This window comes from Orycteropus afer, unplaced genomic scaffold (assembly GCF_000298275.1).
Source record: "Orycteropus afer afer isolate SDZICR_OR568_19922 unplaced genomic scaffold, OryAfe1.0 scaffold00031, whole genome shotgun sequence".
Taxonomy (NCBI): domain Eukaryota; kingdom Metazoa; phylum Chordata; class Mammalia; order Tubulidentata; family Orycteropodidae; genus Orycteropus; species Orycteropus afer.
The window spans coordinates 5,177,894-5,198,476 of NW_006921618.1; the positions used below are offsets into that span (position 1 = coordinate 5,177,894).

Consider the following 20,583-nt stretch of genomic DNA (forward strand, 5'->3'; position numbering starts at 1 on the left):
GGATGGGGGAAAATCATCATCTCTTTTAGCTTCTCTTCCTCGATTCCTTGGAGATCTCCACTTGGCATGAATCTTTCCCCACCAGTGCTTCTGTGCTTAATCTCAAAAGCGATTGGCTTAAAACACACGCCATATTAATATGGTCTCATTAACATAAGAAAGAAAGCCTTATTCACAAACCAACATCACATCCACAGGTGTAGGGGTTAGATTTACAACACACCTCTTGGGGGGACATAATTCAATCCATAACAGAAGGTCTTTCCTCACTTGCTGCCCTTTTTGTTTCTTGCAGGCTCTGAGGGCTGAGTAGCCAGCAGAATGCCCGGCCTGTTGAACCAGGCCACAGGGGCAGCCCTGCCCCTCACCGCATCTGATATCACCTCTTTTGTCAGTGGTTATGCCCTGGGTCTGACCGCCTCCCTCACCTATGGTAACCTGGAAGCTCAACCCTTCCAGGGTAAGAATCCCTGCTGGAGCATCTCCAGGGCCACCCCATCCTCCAGGTTAAATCCCTGTCCTGCCATTTACTGGCTGATTGACACTGTAATCTCTCTGAGTCTCAGTTTCCTTATCTATAAAATGGGAATAGCATTTCTGCCCTGTGGGCTTCAAAGTTAATAATAAGTAAGGTCAGGGTTTGGACCCAAGCTTGGGTTCAGCCCTAGTCCCTCATTCCAGCCAACTGTCCCAGCACTTTACACCTCTTACAAGGCATGCGCCTGTGTCAAATAGCCAGTTCACACCATCTCTAGGGAGTAGGAGAGGTATCAAGATTTGGGCAAAGCCAGATGTCCCCAGTTCTAGGTATGCCTCTGTCCCTAACCTTGGGAAAGCCACTGCTCCTCTCAAAATCAGGATGCTCCTCTCTGCCTGTCCCGCTTGGGGCTGTGGTGAGAGATGAGGTAATGCATAAGGAAGGGCAGTGTGCACTGGAAAACAGTCTGCGAACATGAATCATCAGTATGGGGTGCTTAGGAAGGTGGATAGGTGTTTGCCTGCAGAGTGGTGTGTAAATCAAATTTCTCTTCATATTCGGGAAGGGAGTTACAGAAAGGCTCTTGAGGAGGTTGCTTCATGTAAACCCTTTGTCAGAAAGGTTATTGTGGGTAGGATGCCCTTCTCACTACAGTGACTGAGCTCCTAACCCGGATATTTCATGCCTTTGGGACGACCCTCCAGCTCACCCCAATGTTCTAAAAGCATTTCAATGCCCTGGGAGCCAACATTACCCGAAAAGAACCTGCAGAGAAACTTTGTCCCCCTCAGAAATCTTCTGGGCAGGGTGAATGGCCCTGCTGCTCTGTTTAAGGAACCCAAGGGAGAGAAGCATGGTGAATCAGTGGCAGAATTCTCACCTTCCATGAGAGAACCCCGGGTTCGATTCCTGTTCAGTACACCTCACGCACAGCTACCACTTTTCTGGCAGTGGAGACCTGGGTGTTGCTAGGATGCTGAACAGGCTTCTGCAGAGCTTCCAGACTCAGATCACCCAGGAAGAAAGGCCTGGTGATCTACTTCCAAAATAATCCCAGTGAAAGGCCTATGGATCCCAACAGTCTGCAGCAGGCCGTGCTTCATTCCATTGTCCATGGGGTCACCTCTAGTTGGGACCTGGCTCAATGGCAGCTAACAACAGGGAGGGTGGCTTAAAATAGGACCCACCTGCACGTCCAGGGGATTAAATAACTGAACAACTTTGGGACAGTCCTTCCTTGACTTTCCACATGCAGAAACAACCAGTCTTCTCATTGTATAAGTAGGGAAACTGAGGCTCAGAGGAAGAGGAAGCTAGGGTTCGTGAAGGACTCACCCTGGGCCTGGCATTGTGCTGTCCCAGTGCCATTGGGCAGATTAAATGAGATAGATAACAGCTTGCTACTCCAAGTGTGGCCTCCAAGTCATTGGCATCACTCAAAAATTGATCAGAAATGCAGAGTCTCAGGTCCTGCCCCAGACGTACTAAATCAGAATCTTCAGGTGACTCACATGCACATTAAAGTTTGGAAAGCACTGAGAGAGAAAATTGTTTGGCACATAATATGGGCTACAGAGCTTACTAAATGGTGCCTATTGCTCATTTCTCACAACTGCCCTATGCATTTGACTGTATTATCCCCATTCTACAGGTACACTTAGAGGTTTAGAGAAGCTAGATGCCTTATCCAAAGTCCCCCAGCTAGTAAATGAGGCAGGGCCCAGATTAGAACCCCAATCTTCCTCCTCCAAAGCCCTAGATCCTTAATACCTCAGGCGGCAAACTGGTGGCCATGGACCAAATCCACTGTGCGGATGTTTTTTATTAGGTTTGCATAAGAGGTTACATAAAATCCAAGTTTCTAATTGCTCTTGAAAAATCAGAAGCTGTGGCCACACTGGGCTCACACACCCACAAAATAAGTTTGCTAGAACTGGAGAGAAGCTGTCGATTCTCCATTTCCCCCACTGCCTACACAGTAACTGCTGCTGCAGCTACCCAACTGGCCCCACTGGAGGTCCCAGCCCGGCTTTTCTGCAGAGCCCTCTCTGGTAGTGTGAGCCAGTCACCTGACAGGATAAAGGCTCAGGCTCCTACCCAAGGGTGGGGTATGTTGGGTGGTGCTGGGACACCTCACGATGCCAGCCCTGCTCCGGCAGGCCTCTTTGTGTACCCCCTAGATGAGTATACCACAGTGATCGGCTTTGAGGCAGTCATTGCCAACCGTGTTGTGACAGTACAGATCAAAGACAAAGCCAAGCTAGAGAGCAGCCGTGTTGATGCCACCCATGTCCGATCGTCAGCAGTCACAGGTAAGAAGGCCAGAAAGGGCCACAGCAGGGCCTAGTCTGACTGGAGGCTGCCTAGGCTGAAGTGTCAGGCAAGGTCAGCCAGGGAATAGCATAGAGAGCACTGGACTAGGAATCAGGAATCCTGAGATAGAATCCTATCTGTCCTTGGGCCAATAATTAACTTCTCTGAACCTCACTTTCATTGCCTGTATAATAGAAGTAGTCATTCTTGTTCTCACCTCAAAAGTGTGATGAGGATCAGAGGAGGTTCCAAAAGAGTTTTTCAGATATCCCTACAGAGAAGAATAGGGTATCATTTACTCTCAGAGGCTGTGGAATTAGTCACACCAGGGTTTAACTCCCTAACCTGTTGCTTACAAGGGATATAAGCTTAGATAGAAATTAGATCCCGTTGGTAAAATGGAACTAATAATTATACCTATCTGATGATCAATGGAAAGTATTTATGCAGAGTACTCATCATAGTCTCTGGCAAAGATTAAGTATGCAAATCATGACTGCTGGTACCTGCTATTGAGGCTTGGAAAGGGTGAGTGCCAAGGTCATACAGCATGCCAACAGCAGAGCCAGAACTTGAACCCAGAACAAGTATTATATGATATATGATTCTTACTTTTGGATCTATGATCAAGGTCAAGTTTATTCACCTGATTATTATGACATTCAAGAATCTGAATGAGAATTTTCCATTTCCAATGTCAAAGTTGCCCTTGAGTTGCTACAATTCCATACATCCTGAAAGAATAGTTAGGACATACCTAGGAGTAACTATGATAGGAATTAGAATGTGGCTGTGCCAGGAAAGGACTAAATAGTGTTAGAGCACGTAAGAGAGGGGCCCAGAGGGGACCAGCAAGGTTTTCGTGGAGAAATTGGATGGATGGGTAAGACTGGCTAAGGAGGAATCTTTCAGATAAGAGAAAGCGCATGAGCAAAACGTGGATCTCCAAGGGTGGGGGATGATTGAATTTGGTTCTTGGGGGGATGTAGAATCAGCAAGATAGAGATGTGACTCCCTGTTAGGTGGTTTGTTTTGTTTTGTTTTGTTTTTGTGAGCCCATGTCTCCTATCCCCAGCAAGGTATAGCAGAAAGTACACAGGCCTGGATCAGGTCCCTGTGGGTTCAGATCCTGGTTCAATGACTTAGTTATTCAATGAATAACTTGGGCAAGTCACACCTCCATACTGAGCCTGTTTTCCCATCAGCAAAAGGGGGCTTCTCAAACCTACCACACAATAATCTCAGCAGGGACTGGGGATAATATCTGCATAGGCCCTGACTTCAGGCCCGGCTCCTAGGAAATATTTTGCAAGAGGGGGCTCCCATTGCCCTTCATTCCTGCACACCAGGAAAGGTTACTTTGGATGAGGATTTGGAACGGATCTTGTTCGTGGTCAACCTGGGGACCATTGGTCCCATGGAGAATGTGACCATCTTCGTGAGCACCTCCTCCGAGCTCCCAACACTGCCCAGCGGGGCTGTGAGGGTGCTGCTGCCTGCTGTCTGCACCCCAACAGTGCCGCAGTTCTGCACAGAGTGTGCTGGCCATGCCACTCAACAGCCCCAAAGGTAAGGAGCCCTGCCCAGATGAAAGTCAGTCAAGTCAGTTGGGTAAAGCTAGGGGTGTGCAGGGTTAGGGAGATAGAAGGGTGGAAAGTGAGGCTCAGCTTATAGTTGTCACCATCTAGATGAACAGAGCTCCTCACCTGCTCACTTTTTTAGAGCATTTGGCAATTTCCTTGGCACACCCCTATATTGGTGTAGGCCAGAAGTTCTGGGATTTGGACAGCTTGGGATCAGAATATCCAGGACTTATTGTTTAGTTAGGAGCTCTGGTGGCATAGTGCCTAAGGTACTTGATTGCTAACCAGAAGGCTGGCGGTTCAAACTCACCAGCCACTCCTCGGAAGGAAGGTTGGACAATCTACTTCTGTAGTGATACTGCCTTGGAAACCCAAGGAGGGGTCGCTATGTGTCGTGTCCGGCTCAACACCACATAACAGCAACAACAATAATTGTTTAGTTCACCCAAGAGGTGTTTTCTGAGCACCTACTCTGTCTTAGACACTGGGCTGGGTGTTAGGAATACAGAGAGAATAAAATCATGGCCCCTGCCCTTTTGGAACTTGGTGGGAGAGATCACTATACAACTAATAGCTCAACTATATGCAACTAATTGTTTACATTCTTGCATGCATAATTAATTATGAGAAAAGTTCAATGAAGAAGAAGTTCATTGGACTAAGAGTATTAAAAGGGTCCAGGGACAGGCAGGGCTTCTCTGAGGATGTGATGTTTCAGCTGAGATCTCACCAATGAGGACACAGGCATGGAAAGGATCATTTCCATAGGTGAGAACAGCAGGGGCAAAGGTCTGAAGGCAGCAAGGATCAGAGCGGCCCGAAGCATGGGCAGTATGAGATGAGGCTGCAGGATTCTCAGCAGGATGGACTATTATGGGGATGAGGTCACAGGAGAGGAGCTAATTAAACAGCCAATTAAAACCCAAGCTGAGCTATAGGATGGGAGGAGCCAGTCAGTACAGAGATCAAGACAAAGTCAGTACCAGGACAGATTTTTTTGTACTGCCTAGTGGAGATAGCTGGTAGCATAGTGCCTAAGGCACTTGATTGCTAACCAGAAGGCAGGTGGTTCAAACCTACCAGCCACTCCTCAGAAGGAAGATGGGGCAATCTACTTCCATAGTGATACCGCCTCCGAAACCCAAGGAAGCTTGGTGTGTTTAAGGAACAGCAGGAAGGCTAGTCTGGCAGAGTGAATGAGAGACAGGAGGAGAGAGGTTACAGAGGTGGTGGGATGGAGGAACAGATCGTGTACGACCTTGAAAGGTGGGGTGAGGACATTTGTAAGCACAGCAGAGAAGTTGGTGGCACTAACCGGTCTCAGACCAGGGAATACCAACCTGTTAGTCATCTTTGTAAGTGCAACATTGGTACCAAGCCTTGTGCATTTGAGAGGCAAGGCCTAGCAGAGCTGGGGACATTCAGGACCTCAGTAGATCAGGGAACAAGACACTCGGCAGGCCCTGACCCTGGGCTGGCTCTGATAAGCTCATTTGCAACCATTCCAGCAGACAGAGTTAATGATGATGCTCTCCATCAAATTCCTATGAACCTCAAGTTTGCTCAGATAGAGAAACACAAGAAAAATAAATAGATAGATAGCAACAAATGTTAGTGAAGAAAGACATGGAGAGAAGGAAACTTTCTCACTGTTGGTTGAAGTCAAACCTGAGACAGGCAACTGGAAAGCAATCTGGTAGTACCTACTGTGTGCCTTTGACCCAGGGATCCCAGAGCACTTCTTCCTGAAGTCCAAAGAAGGATATTTATGGTGTTGTTTTTTAGGGATACAAAGAGGTGAAGGTGACCTAGCTGTCCATTACCAAAGGAGCAGATAGGTACATTGTTATGAATACCCCTAAACAACACCATGTTAGCAATAAGGGATTTGGTTTACAGGCAGCCACATGGGCAGAGCCTAAAAACAGTGCTAGATGAAAAAAGTATGAAATTGAAGGAGATTCATAATAAATGCAATCTTGTTCATTTTAAGGCACCATCACACCTAGAGATCACCATGTATTACAAGAATATGTGGAGTCCCTGGGTAGCACAGTTAAGCACTGACTACTAGCTGAAAAGTTGGTGGTCCAAACCCACCCAGAGGCACCTTGGAAGACAGTCCTGGCAGTCTGCTTCTGAAAGGTCATAGCCTTGAAAACCCTACGGAGCACAGCTTGACTCTGCACACATGGGTCACTATGAGTCAGAATCGACTCAATGGCAATGAACAACAGCAACGAACATATTGAAGGACATCTAGCAAACACATTAGAAGGGGTGCCTATGTAGGGGAGGGAGAGGGAACAGGATCAGAAACGGAGGCGGCATAACAAAGAAAGGGAGCTAAGAAACTCAAGCATTCAGCATGTGACAGACACAAGTTCATGTCATGCTCAAGTCAATTACCTAAGTATTATCCCCATTTAATGGATGAGAAAACCAAGACACAGAGGGGAAGTGAAGTGACTTATCCAAGGGCTCACAGCTCACAGAAGCAGTGTGATGTAGTGGAGCCAGAGAGACAAGGATTCCAGTTCTGCCAAGTCCCAGTTGTGTAATCTTGGCCTAGTCACCGTACCTCACTGTGCTTCTTCTATTTCCCCATTTGGAAAATGGGTCCATGATGCCTTCCTCTGAGAGTCATCGTGAGAAGGATGTGAGCTAATGTATGTGGAGCACTGTGCATGGTGCCAGACCATCATGGGTGCTCCACAGAGGTACCTGGGCTTTACCCTGGAGGTAGGTGGGAAAGTAATGGTCTGGGGGTGGGAGGAAGTCCTCAGCCCTCTTGGTAGGTTAGGCTGCAGGATTGCCAGGCCTGTCCAGGACCCACCATCCCCTCCTATCTTCCCCCTCTGGCCTCCTGCCTGAGCCCTGGCCATCTGCTTACTCCTCCTGTCTGGCCCTTCCCAGCAAAGACAGGCATTGCTTCAGGGCCCAAGCCCTAAACTCCTGGAACAAGCTGAGCCTGGAGAATCTTCTGGACACTGAGGTCTCCAACCCCATGGAATACGAGTTCACCTTCCAGCTGGAGATACGTGGGCCTTGCCTGCTGGCAGGTGAGAAGGAGCTGCCCAGACCAGGGCAGGTGCTGGGAAGAAGACTTGAGGTCCCTGGGGGGGGGGGGGAGAACTTCAGGCTGAAAGCTACCAGGGGAGAGAGGAAGGGGAAGGCGAGGGGAGCCAACTGGCCCAGACAGAGGACAATCTGAAGCAGAGAGCACTTCAGGATCCCCACACTACTTCCCCAACAGCAGCCCAAAGATGAATCCTCAGAGGCACAGCTTTCAAGGCCCACAGTGGTTTCCTAGGGAAATTTCTATTGAGAAATAGTGTGCTCTTGGACCTCTCCTGGAGACAACAGCCCTAAGGTTACTTCCTGGTTCTCCCCTTGTTTAAATATCAGAAGCACCTGGGGAGTTTTCAAAACACTGACACCCAGACCTCTCTCCACAAGACTCTGATGCAATGCTCTGGGGTGTGACCTGGGCATTGGAATATTGAAAAGCTTCCCAAGTGATTCTAATGTGCAGGGTTGAGGACCGTAGCTCTGATGGTTCTCCTCCCCAACCCACTTGGATTTTCAGAGGGCACTAGGACTGTGGTTTCTTGCTAGTGAGTGTTCTCCTAGAGAGGTGTTACATTCCAGTGCAAGACACCACCAAAAACACAACCCCAATGAGCACTGAGCTCTTTCTATTTGCCTGGCAGCTTGCAGGGTACTTTATGTGCCCTATGAGAAAGCAACTCCTCTGACCCCTACTGGATCCTGAGGCCAGGACAGGAAGAGTCATTAGACACCATCTATCTAAGCCCATGAGCCCTGGTGGCACAGTGGTTGGGCACTCAGTTACTAACGGAAAGGTTGGTGATTTCAACTCACCAGCTACTTGATGGGATTTACAGCCTTGGAGATCCTATGGGCAGTTCTATTCCATCCTGTAGGATCACTGTGAGTTGGAATCAATTCAATGACAGTGGGCTTGATTTTAGAACCTAAGTCCACATTTTGCAAATGGGGAAATAGAGGCCCAGAGAGAAGGAGACCCATCCATGGTCTCACAGCAGGTTAGGAGTCCCTGATGGGGCTGGAGTGCCAGTTGTCTCTGGCCTGGGTATCCAATGTCCCCTACCAAGCCCCCATCTCTCCTGGGGATCCTGAGTCTATCCTTCACTTTCTGTGCCACTCAGGGGTGGAGAGTCCCACCCATGAGATTCGTGCTGATGCTGCCCCATCTGCCCGCTCAGCCAAGAGCATCATCATCACCTTGGCCAGCAAGCACACCTTTGACCGACCCGTGGAGATTCTCATCCACCCCAGCGGTAGGGGGCACTGTGTGGGGCCCCTGGGGTACTTGGGGGAGGGAAGAGGTGCTGACCCCATGGGGAAGACAACATGTGATCCCTTGCCCAGCAGCTAGCCAAAGGACTACTGGAAAGGAGGAGGCCAGCTATCTGCCTTCTGGGAAACTTGGCTCTAGCTGATGGAATTGAGTGTCTCTTGCTCTGATTCTAGCTCCAAATGTCCCAAGGTCTTGTCCACCCACTGAGGCACTTGTCTCCCGGGGTAGCTGAGCAGAGCATCTTCAAAACCCCAAGTGCAATGAGACCCTGTACCCTCAGTGAGCAGCTCTTTTCTAAGAATTCACAGAACATCAGGACCTAGAAAGATCATTTTAGTCCAGGCCCTCTCCCATTGTACAGATGGGTAAAGTGAGGCCCAGAGAGGAGCAGCTAAGGAGTCTTCCCATGGCCCCAGATTGCTTCACAGCAGACAGGCTCCAGGCAGGCAGTGATGACACTCCCTCTTTCAGCTGGGCATCCCACGGCCTGAGAAGATCCTTCCCTGAACCAAGGCCCCTGCATTCCTTTACACCATGACAGTGCTGAGTGTTGGTCTCCTCATCTCTGCAGAGCCCCACATGCCACATGTCCTGATGGAGAAAGGAGACATGACCCTGGGAGAGTTTGACCAACACTTGAAGGGAAGAACAGATTTCATTAGAGGAACAAAGAAGGACAACAGTGCAGAGCGAAAGGTGAGAGTGACAAAAGCAGGGAGTCAATGATAGCAGGGCTGGGGTGGCACTGGGGACTTAGTCTTCACTGAACCCGAAGACTGAGACTGGGGGTGGGGGGAGACTTGCCCTGGGTCATACGCAAGCTGGTGGCAGATCCTGGATGAGAAGTGTCTCTTGCCTACATATCTCTTCAGTGGGCTGGGGTACTACAGGTTATAAGGAAAATGGACTTCGCAAAGCAGCAGTCCTTGGGCTCTGTCCTCCTGCCTCCTTCCAGGTCACCTTGCCTCTAGTCCCACCTTCAACTCCCTCTAAAGTACCTATTGTTAGATGCTGTCAAGTTGGCCTCTTAATCATGGTGGCCCCATGCACAACAGAACAAAGCACTCTCTGGTCCTGTACCATCCCTTTAATCCATTGGCGATCAGACCATTTCAATCCATAAGGTTTTCATTGGATGATTTTTGGAAATAGATGACCAGGCCTTTCTTCCTACTCTTATCCTGGAAGCTCTGCTGAGACCTGTTAAACATGACAGCAACACAAAAAACACCACTAACAGGTGGTGGCTGCACCTGAGGCCCATGGCAGGGATTCAACACTCAGCACTGTCATGGTGTAAAGGAATGCAGGGCCTTGGTTTAGGGAAGGCAAGAATTCTACCATTAAACCACCAATGTCCCCTCCAGATTGCCTACTATTGTTGTTGTTGTTATTTGCCGTCGAGTCAGCCCCGACTCATAGCGACCCCTCCTTGGGTTTCCGAGGCAGTATCACTACGGAAGTAGGATTGCCCAACCTTCCTTCCGAGGAGTGCTGGTGGGTTTGAACCACCAGCCTTCTGGTTAGCAGTCAAGTGCCTACTAAACCAGTCAAAATTCAAGGCTAGTGGCAGAAGCAACTTTGGCCTTCTCCAGGCTAGTCTCTAGACCCAAAGACTCTATAGCTAGCTGGGTGCCCTCTCAGATTCATCTTTACCTCCTGGGCCTCCCTTTCCCCACCTTCTAAGTGAGTCCTTTGCTCTTCCTCTGTGACACTTGCTTGTTATTGTGTAAAGAATAAAGGCAGAGCAGGGAATGGCTGAGAAAGATCCTTTTCCTCTGCACTCCCTCCTCATCCCGTGAAGCTGAGGGGCAAGAAGGCCCTGGCAGTGGGGGAGGGGCTGCACTCCCTCCTCATCCCGTGAAGCTGAGGGGCAAGAAGGCCCTGGCAGTGGGGGAGGGGATGGAGAGGGGGAGCCACAAGGTGCACCCAGCAACCCCCTTCTACTCATGGCCTTGTACACCATGCCAGGTCCTGAGTGCCAAGATGAGTTTAAGAATGATGATACTTTTATCTTTATTGGCCCCCTTTTTAGATGAGAACATTGAGGTCCGACATCCAAAAATAACTAATGAGATGGAGGAAGGGGAGGATTGTTATCTTGTAGGTTGGATTTGGTGACAATGAGGCTAATGAATGAAAATAGGCCACGTGGTGGTAGTTCAGCTGGGTTTACAGCCCCTCCTATTCCCTGCTGACCCAGCTGGTAGAAGAAAGTGAGGGGAGAAGTGGACAGGAAATAATAGATGGCTGACTGTTCATGTCACTCCCATATTAGAGACACAGTGGAAATACCTGCCCTCCCAAAGGTGGCCCCTCATCCAGATGAGTCTTCTGGGAGAAGAGGCTGGAGCCAGGTTCTCAGAGTGGGGAGTGGCAATGCCAGGGTACCACCAAGCTTTGAATACTGTGCTGTGTGGGCAAGAGGGGAGCAGAACAATGGGCCTCCCAGGTGGGGGGCGGGCTGTCCTGCCTGCCAAGCCTTAAATCAATTAGCTCTGGATCCGCTGAAGCAAATGAGAATTAATTTGCCACCTTGGGTTACTTATGCAAATGGCCTGTTATTCTCACGAGCTCCAGGGATGACAGCGATCAAGATCAACCCGCAGCTGCAGAGAAGTGATGAGTTTATTGTAATTGGATAATGGCAGCTCAAGAGGAGCCATTAGAGGAGCCAGGGCAGGGCACTCACTCCACCCCTCTGAGAGGCAGAAATCACATTCCCGGAGGTGGCTTCTCTCCTTGGCAGATGGGGCTGCTGCTGTTCTAGTTCTCTATCAAAAGAGCCAGGTCAGGTAGGGCAGCCTGGGGCAAAGGGGCTCCATGCAGGAGGAAGGCAGGGGTGGGTTGGGGACATTCAGAGGGCAAACATCAATCAAGAGGAGTGGGTGAGGCAAGCTGTCAAAAACCACGATTCAGCAAAGGCAGGGCCAGTGACACAGGGGAAAACACCATGTACAAGAAGCAGAGATGCAGAGACAAGGAGATAGCAAGACTGAAAAAAAATTAAAAAGATGCACACACAGGGTCATTGACCAATAAAAAGACCCACCCAGATTCATTTCCATTTATCCATTCATCAACCACCAAGAGCCTACGCAGGCTCTGTTCTAGGCACTGGATTACAACATGGAAAATGACACATTTCTTGTCCTCATGGAGCTTTCAGTCTAGAATGGGGAGACAGACAAGAAGTAAACAAATGAATAAGAGCAATTCAGAGAGGGGTGATGACCATGAAAAAGTAAAAGAGGGTAATAGGGTAATGAGTGTAGCCAGGTGTTCAGAGAATGTCTGAGAAGGAGACTTGGCAGGTAGCAAAGAACCCACCATACAAGGAGCAAGCAGCAAGCACACTATGTGCAAAGACAGAAAAGCAGAGTTGTTGTTATGTGTTGTCGAGTCGGCCCCGACTCATAGTGACCCCTCCTTGGGTTGCTGAGGTGGTATCACTACGGAAGTAGATTGCCCAACCTTCATTCCGAGGAGTGGCTGGTGGGTTTGAACTGCCAGCCTTCTGGTTAGTAGTCAAGTGCCTTAGGCACTATGCTACCAGAGCTCCTGAAAAGCAGAGTAATGGTGACCTATTAGAGAAACAGAAAGAAGGCCTCCATGGCTGAGACATAGGGAACAGGTGGGCAGAGACGAGGTGGACAGGTAGGCAGACAGCAAGTCTTGTAGGGTTTTGTAAACCATGGCGCAGAGCATGAGTGGAAGCTTAAGGAAGAAAATGACAAGAAAGATTACTCTGGCTATTCTATGTAAACTGGACAGCAGGAAGATAAAAGTGGAAGGAAGAGGTCAGTAAGAGGCTACCACAAGGGTCCAGGCAAGAGATGACACTGTCTTGAACTTGGGGTGATGGCAGTGTGGACAGAGATGATGACAAGTTCAAGAGCTGTTTGGGTGTAGAACTGACAATCCTTTGCTAAAAATTTAGATGGGGGTGGGGGAAAAGATTCAAGTGCAACTCCTAGATTTTTGGTTTGAACAGCTGGGTGGGTGGTGATGTCATCTATTGAGATAAGGACGAGACCCAAATAGACAGAAACTGAGAAACAGGCACAAAGAAACACATGTACACACAGAGACAGAGAGATGAAGATGTAGAGGCACAGTGAGGATGGTGGAAATGAGATTTAATATGGAGAAGGCAGGTCAAAAGGAGCTCTGGTGGTGCTGTGGTTAAAGCATTGGGATGCTAACCAAAAGGTCAGTCGTTCAAATCTACCAGCTACTCCATGGGAAAAAGATGAGGCAGTCTGCTTTCATAAAGATTTATACAGCCTTGGGAACTCTATGGGGTAGTTCCACTTTGTTCTATAGAGTCCCTATGAATTGGAATAAACTCCATGGCAGTGGATGGAGGAGGGTCAAGTTCATCATCAGTGTGTCAGGGCTAGCCATAAGGCCACACAAAAAGATAAAGAACTATGGTACTCTCTTTCTTTAAAATTCACTGTATAAGGCTCTATGTTAAACCAACACCAAACCAAACCCATTGCCACTGAGTCAATTTGAACTCACAGTGACCCTATAGGACAGAGTAGAACTGCCCCCATAGAATTTCTTAGGCTGTAAATCTTTATGGAAGCAGACTACCACATCTTTCTCCTGCAGAGCCACTGGTAGGTCCAAACTACAGACCTCTCTGTTAGCATCTGAGTGCTTAACCACTGTGCTACAGGGTCCTTGGCCCTGTGTTAAGTTCTGGAAATGCAAGAGATGAGGCATGGCTTGTTTCAAGTAGCTCACAAGTGACAGAGGAGGGAGAAATATGAGCAAAACACTGCCAGGGAGTGTAAGAAATGTGGAGCCCCAGAACAAGTAACATTAATGACGATGGAAGCAATGATAGCTACTGTTTCTAAACTAAACCCACTGCCATCGAGTCGGATCTGACTCATAGCGACCCCTCCTTGGGTTTCCGAGGTGGTATCACTACGGAAGTAGATCATCCAACCTTCCTTTCGAGGAGCAGCTGGTGGGTTTGAACCGCCAGCCTTCTGGTTAGCAGTCAAATGCCTTAGGCACTATGCTACCAGAGCTCCTAGCTACTGTTTAGAGACAGTTATTCTCTGCCCAGCAGTGGGCTTCATAAGCATTGCATTTAATCCACACAACTCTATGAGGTCTATATCCTTATCCTCCTTTCACAGATGAGGAAATGAAGTAATTAAGTCCACCCGGAACATTGAGGCAGGCTTTCCAAACAGGTATAAGTTGAAGAATGAGTAGGAATTTATCAGTGGAAGAGAATCAGTAAACCAGGGAAACAAAGCTCACAGCCATGATGAACTCTAGTGGTTTACACATTGAGTGTGAAGTGAAGGAGTCCCTCGGTGGTGCCAACAGTTAATGCACTTGGCTGCTAACCAAAAGGCTGATGTTCAAGTTCACCTAGTGGTGCCCTGGAAGAAAGTCCTGAAGATCTTAATTCCAAAAAATTAGCTACTGAAAACACTTTGGATCATGGTTCTACTCTGACACACATAGGGTCCCCATGAGTAGGAATCAACCCAATGGCAGTAGTGCTAACTGGTAAAAGCCAAGAGATCACTACTTAACTGAGGTCCTGCAGGTGTGCCAGGGGCTTCCTTTCTATGTGCTCAGTTCATTCTCACAACCACCCTGAGAAATGAATGGAAAAAGACCAAGAGACAGGACTTGCCCAAGATCACACAGCTGAATGGCTAGGATTCAAACCCAGATCATTCTGCTTTCAATCCCATGTTTATCATTGCACTCTGTGAACATCTAGCAAACATGGGAGTCACGTACAGTCAAGCAGAATTCTCTTCATGCAGAGTATGAGTGGATCTTGATAATACTTGATGAAGTCATGGGTTCCAGCATGTGGCCTCTGGATGTATCTCTGGACTCCTTGATTGCCCAAGTGAGAGAGTGTACCTTTCTCCTCCAGACAGAAATCATCCGGAAACGTCTCCACAAGGACATTCCCCACCACTCTGTCATCATGCTCAATTTCTGTCCTGACCTCCAGTCATCCCAGCCAAACCTGAGAAAGACCCACGGGGAGTTCATCTTCCTCATCGACAGAAGTGGCAGCATGAGTGGGACCAACATCCTCTGTGTCAAGGTACCAGCTAAGAGGGCCCTGTGGTAGTTTCCTATTGTTGTTAGTTGCTGTTGGGTCAACTCTGATTCATGGCAAACTTAAGTACAACAAAATAAAGCATTGTCTGGTCCTGCATCAGCCTCATGGTTGCAGCATGTTCAAGTCTATCTTTGCGACTTTTCACAAATCCAGTAGTATCCTATGGCTGCCATAATAAAGTACCACAAAGTAGGTAGCTTTAAATGGCAGAAATGTATTATCTCACAGTTCTGGAGGCTGTTGTTGTTGTTGTTATGTGCCGTCGAGTCGGCCCCAACTCATAGCGACCCCTCCTTGGGTTGCCGAGGCAGTATCACCATGGAAGTAGACTGCCCAACCTTCCTTCCAAGGAGTGGCTGGTGGGTTTGACCTCCAGCCTTCTGGTTGGCAGTCAAGTGCCTTAGGCATTACACTACCAGAGCTCCTGTTCTGGAGGCTAGTAGTACAAATTCAGAGTGCTGGCAGGGCCATGTTCTCTCTGAATTCTCTAGAGAAAGAGCCCTTCTTCTCTATTCCAGCTTCTAGTAGCCCAAGTGTTCCTTGGCTTGCAGCTATAGCATAACTGTTGTATGACCATTTTCCCTCCGTCTCTCTCTGTCTTCTCTCCTCCTTTTGAAAGACATCGCTCAGATTGAATTAGAACTCACCCTATTCCATTATGATCTCATGTAAACTGAATAGCATCTTCAAAGGCCTGATTTCCAAACAAGGTCACATTCACAGGTACCAAGGATTAGGACTTTAGCTCTCTTTTTTGGAGACACAGTTCAATCCATAACAGACTCCCTCCCCTGAGGTCCAGGGTTGCTGAGTAAATCAGCTGTGCTTCCCCAACTTGGCTTCCTCAGCACTTTCTGTTCCAAGCAGCCTTCTTCCACACCTGATCCTCTTTCCTTAATAACTATCCATGGGTAAAAGTGAAGCAGTGAAAACATTTGTTATCAGTTCAAACAGACACCTAAACTCAAGTCACTCCCAAAATAAAACCCTGAAGCAGTGTGAGCAGAGGCAGAACTGTTGTCCATTTTCACAGAATGAAGTCTTCAATGGCTGTCCGTTGTATTCTACAAATTTTGGTTGAGTGCCTGTTCTAGCAAAAATGCCTCACTGTGGACCTAGTGGAGAGGGATGGATAGAAGAGGAGGCAACTAACATTTGCTGAGGGCCTACTATATGTCAGATACTGTAATAGCCATTTAATGCACAACTTAGTATTTAATTCAGACAACAGTCCTATGAGGTTGGTCCTATTGGCGCCATTTTCCAAATGGGAAAACTGATACTGAGAGTGTCAGTAATCTATCCAAAGTCACATAGCTAACATGATCTAAGATTAAACATGTGTCTGTCTTACAGTTCCCACCACTAAACATTAGATATTAATGTGGCCCCATTATCAAGAAATGTGTAATCCAGTAATAAATATTAGGGTCATCATTTTTTTAATGTCCAATGTCAAGCCAACATCTGAAGTCACCAAGAATGACACAGTTTACCAATACCAAGTTGTGAATTAAATAAGCACTGGGTGGAATAACTCTTTACTCACATAGAGACAAAGCAAGGTCAGCTCGAACAGTGGGAGTCAGTCCCCCATGGTGAGTGGGTCACTCCCCATAGCAGCCAAAGCAGAGATGATGGTCTTCATGCACCCATCTTGTGCTATAGAAGAGAGACCTCATTCCCTCCCCACTGGGAATAGTTATAGAAGTAGGCTTGGCCAAGTGCTATGTAGCACACACACTTAGCTAAGCAGTTTCTAGGAATGTTGACATGTGCTCAGGCCAAGATGAGAAGAATGTGCTGGTAGCCCACCAGCTGCTATGGGATGTGTTTTGGGTCAAGGTACCCCAGAAGAAGGGGATTAGCCCACACACTCATCCCATCCACAAAGCCTGGTTGTCACATCTGGTCCTAAACACAAGGTCCATTTGTGGGTCATAGGGAAAGACAGCAGGATATAAGCAGTTCCTGCTCTCAAGGAGTTTGCAGTTGAATGAGAAAAACATTCCAGCTAACCAATCAGAATACTTGGGAGCATGATCTCCGTGCTAAGAAGAGCTCTGCAGGAATGCAGAGAAGAGTGATTACCCCCACCACACACACACACACACATACACACACACACACCCAGGAGAATTTCATTGCCCTCAGGAGATTTTTTGCCTTGATTATGGCATTATCCCACTCTTCCTTGTAGTGTTAGTTGTGCGGATGTCTGCTCACTCCTCTGGAGTTATGAACTCATTATTAAAGAGAAAGCCAGATCTTCCTCACTCATCTCTCCCTGCAGGACCTACCTTTGTGTTTATGCATAGAAAGCCCATAGTTGCTATTTATTGAGATGGGTCAAGGATCATAATTCAGGAAAACGAGGGATAAGGGAAGAAGAAGGGAAAGAGATTCTGCTGTCACTTAGAATTTCATCCCTTCCTCTAGTTTGTCCCTGGAGCAAAAGCTTCTTTCCAGGGCAAAAGGATCAGCAAGGAGAGGAGTTAGATGGGGCCTGCAAGGCCAGCTATCTCCTCAGGCTTGTAATGACTGGGTTTTGTTTTCAAGTACAGAAGAATCATATGAGATCCTAGACTGCTTGACACTGGAGTGCAGGACTTGTTGATACCTTCTCCCACCTCAGGCCCCCACCCCCAATCACAGGCAAAGCTTGGACAGCTCTGTCCACAGTTCCAGAGTGCTGAACCACACTTGACCTCTGTGTCCCATCTAACTGCCGTCAAGTCAACTTCAACTCATATCCCCATAGGATAGAGTAACTGCCCCCAGAGGGTTTCCAAGGTTGTAATCTTTATAAAGATTACATCTTTCTCCTGTGGAACAGCTGATGGGTTTGAATTGCTGACTTCAATTAGCAGCCAAATGCTTAACCATTTTGCAACCAGGGCTCCTTCAGCTCTGTGTAGCCACCTATATTCCTTTCTGCAGCCTTACCAACTTGTGATGGGATCATAAGCCCAAAACATTCCTTGTTATTAGTTGCCATCTACTTGACTCCAACACACAGGGACTCGATGCATAACAGAATGAAGCATTTCCTTCACTGAATGGGTCCTGCCCATCTTCGCTATCATTGGTATGTTTCAGTCCATTGTTGGGGCTTTTGTGTCAATGCATCTCAAGGAGGCTTTCTCTTACTTTCACTGGCCCTCTATTTTACCACTCATGATGTCCTTTTCTAGTGCTTGATCCTTCCTCATGACATGTCCAAGAAAGCAAGCCAAAGTCTAGCCAGCCTCACTTCTAAAGAGCTTTCTGGTTGCATTTCTTCTAAGACTGATTTGTTTGTTCTTCTGGCAGTCCACAGTATATTTAATATTCTTTGCCAGCACTATAGTTTGAATGCACCAATTCTTCTGTCTTCCTTTTTCATTACCCAGCTTTTGCATGCATAAGAGACAATGGAAAAGACCATGCCTTAGGTTGAGCACACCTTAGTCATCAAAGTGACATCTTAGCTTTTTAAAACTTTAAAGGGATTTTTTGAAACATATTTGCCCAATTCTATTTTCCAAGTAAGGAAATTGAGTCCCTGAAAGACTAATGCTTTTCCCAATATCACAGGACTGGTGAGGGAGCCAGAACCTTCTTGGTTCAGTGCTTTTATTTTATTATTAGTATTATTTGTATTGCTGATTGGGGATTGTACATACTCTCCCACTAAGAAAAGCTCTCCTCTCTGATGATGTTTTTCTTGCTGCATCATGGCATACTGAGGACAAAAATTCCTGGGAAATAAGCGGTCTGGATTCCAGGACCAGTTCTGCCACTAACTTGCTGTGTGACTTTGAACAGGTTGACTCTCAGCTTTAGACCTCATTTGTCCCTTCTGTAAAATGAGAAGGAAGGATTTCAAGGAGGGCGCAAACATGTCACATGTTGTTCTGCTCCCCTCTCCCAAGCCCAGGCAGACATCAATAATTGATCATGACTCTTTTTTCTTGCTGAGCATGGACTTAGCCTCCACATCTTTCCCATGTCAGTGTTTCAGGGAGTTACTGCTAGTTGAAAGGAGTTGGTTTATATGAGTGGAAACCCATTTCCTGAACTGAAGACCTTTCCAACCCTTCCATTCCAGAATTCTCTGATAATAACTTTGTTTGGGCCCCCTCTCCATCTGCTTTCTCCCTGCTTTCCCTCTCTTGCTCTTTGGCAGCTCAGCAAACTGAACCCAAGGTCACTCCTTGATAAATGATTTGGCATTGGCACAAAATCCATTCTGCTGAACATGCCCCTTTTAGATAGAAGCACAGAAATTCTCAGGCCACATACTCCTTTCCCCATTGACAATGAGGCCATTGGGGGTTGCTAGGGTTATTAATTCTGGCCCATTGGGTTCAAGTTTTAGGGAAAACTGGGCTTAGGGAGGTGGAAGTAAACAGAAATCCAAATAACCCATGCCAGAGGGCTAAGTGCAGACAATTTGATTTCCTGCAGCTGGTCTCATTCTTCAGCTGCCACTTGCTGCCAAAAACATGGCTTAAAAATTTCTAATAGGTGTGAGCAGAGGCAATCTGTATGGATCAGCAGAGTCTCCTGCTAGCAGGAATATACATTAGTGGCTGTTGAAAAAATAATCAGATATTGGCTTATGTGGACAAACAAAATGTATTGACACAAGCAATAAAAAGAGACCAAGAAAACACTTAGTTTATGTTTACAGTGGGGGATAGAGAGAGGGGCTACAGGTCTGTGGAGCACAGAAAACAAATGATGTGAGAGTGCCAGGACCCTCTTACAGCTGTTTCCTTCTGAACTCTGGAGTAAAAATTTTGTTTCCCTGAAGCCATGCTGAGATCCTTGGGGTGCCATCAATAAACTACATGGTGGGGGAGATGAAGAGCATCATTCCTGAACTCAGTACCCAGGCAAAACCAACATAAATAAAGATTCCAGAGCTAGATTTTGGAAGTCTTGGTCTTATTCTTATGTTTTGTGATCCAGCACAATTCCTTAATCCTTCTGAGTCTTTGTTTCCTTATCTGTAAAATGGGGGTAATATTGATATGCACTTCATTGGGCTGGTAATAATAACCATTTGCTGAATGTGTACTATGTGACAGGCTAAGGTTCAGAGGGGTGACAAACTAACTTAAGGTCAAGTTAGTAAAGTAGGATTTAAACCCAGATATGTTTCACTGAAGGAGCTCTGGTAGTGTAGTGCCTAAGGCACTTGACTGCTAACCAGAAGACTGGTGGTTCAAACCCACCAGCCACTCCTCGGAAGGAAGGGTGGGCAATCTACTTCCGTAGTCATACTGCCTCGGAAACCCAAGGAGGGGTCGCTATGAGTCAGGGCCAACTCGAGGGCACATAATAACAACAACAATATGTTTAACTGAAAAGCATATTTTCTTAACCACCATACTACAATGCATGTTAAAGGGATGAAATTAAATTATAAATAAAGTACTAAGCATAGTATCTGGAACACAGCAACTGCTTATTATGTATTTATCATTGCTTTATACCAACATCATCATGGTCATGATCATTTCTGTTTCTGCCACCATCTCCACCTTCCCTCCTTAGCATTCTTTTTTCCTCCAATATACCTTTGTCAAGGTTTTCTGGATGTACATAGTTATATAGGTTAAGATTTTTAATATTCACAGGCTTTAGAGATAAAGTGACATATCTTTGAGTCTTAGCTCTATCATTTACTCTCTGGATGCTCACTGACAAGTCACTACACCTCTCTGTGCCTCAATTTTCTCTTCTATAAAGTGGGGAT

The 20,583-nt window shown here is 47.0% G+C and overlaps 1 protein-coding gene across 1 annotated transcript in view; it reads left to right on the top strand.

Moving 5' to 3' along the window:
• The first annotated feature begins 321 nt into the window (after positions 1-321).
• The window catches only part of VWA5B1 (von Willebrand factor A domain containing 5B1), a 53,954-nt gene continuing 33,692 nt past the window's right edge, over positions 322-20,583 (top strand). The window contains exons 1-7 of the mRNA XM_042780266.1: positions 322-460; positions 2,638-2,790; positions 4,090-4,360; positions 7,291-7,436; positions 8,568-8,699; positions 9,291-9,415; positions 14,643-14,819. Coding sequence (XP_042636200.1) covers positions 322-460; positions 2,638-2,790; positions 4,090-4,360; positions 7,291-7,436; positions 8,568-8,699; positions 9,291-9,415; positions 14,643-14,819 — 1,143 coding nt within the window. The remainder of the gene's footprint in view (positions 461-2,637; positions 2,791-4,089; positions 4,361-7,290; positions 7,437-8,567; positions 8,700-9,290; positions 9,416-14,642; positions 14,820-20,583) is intronic.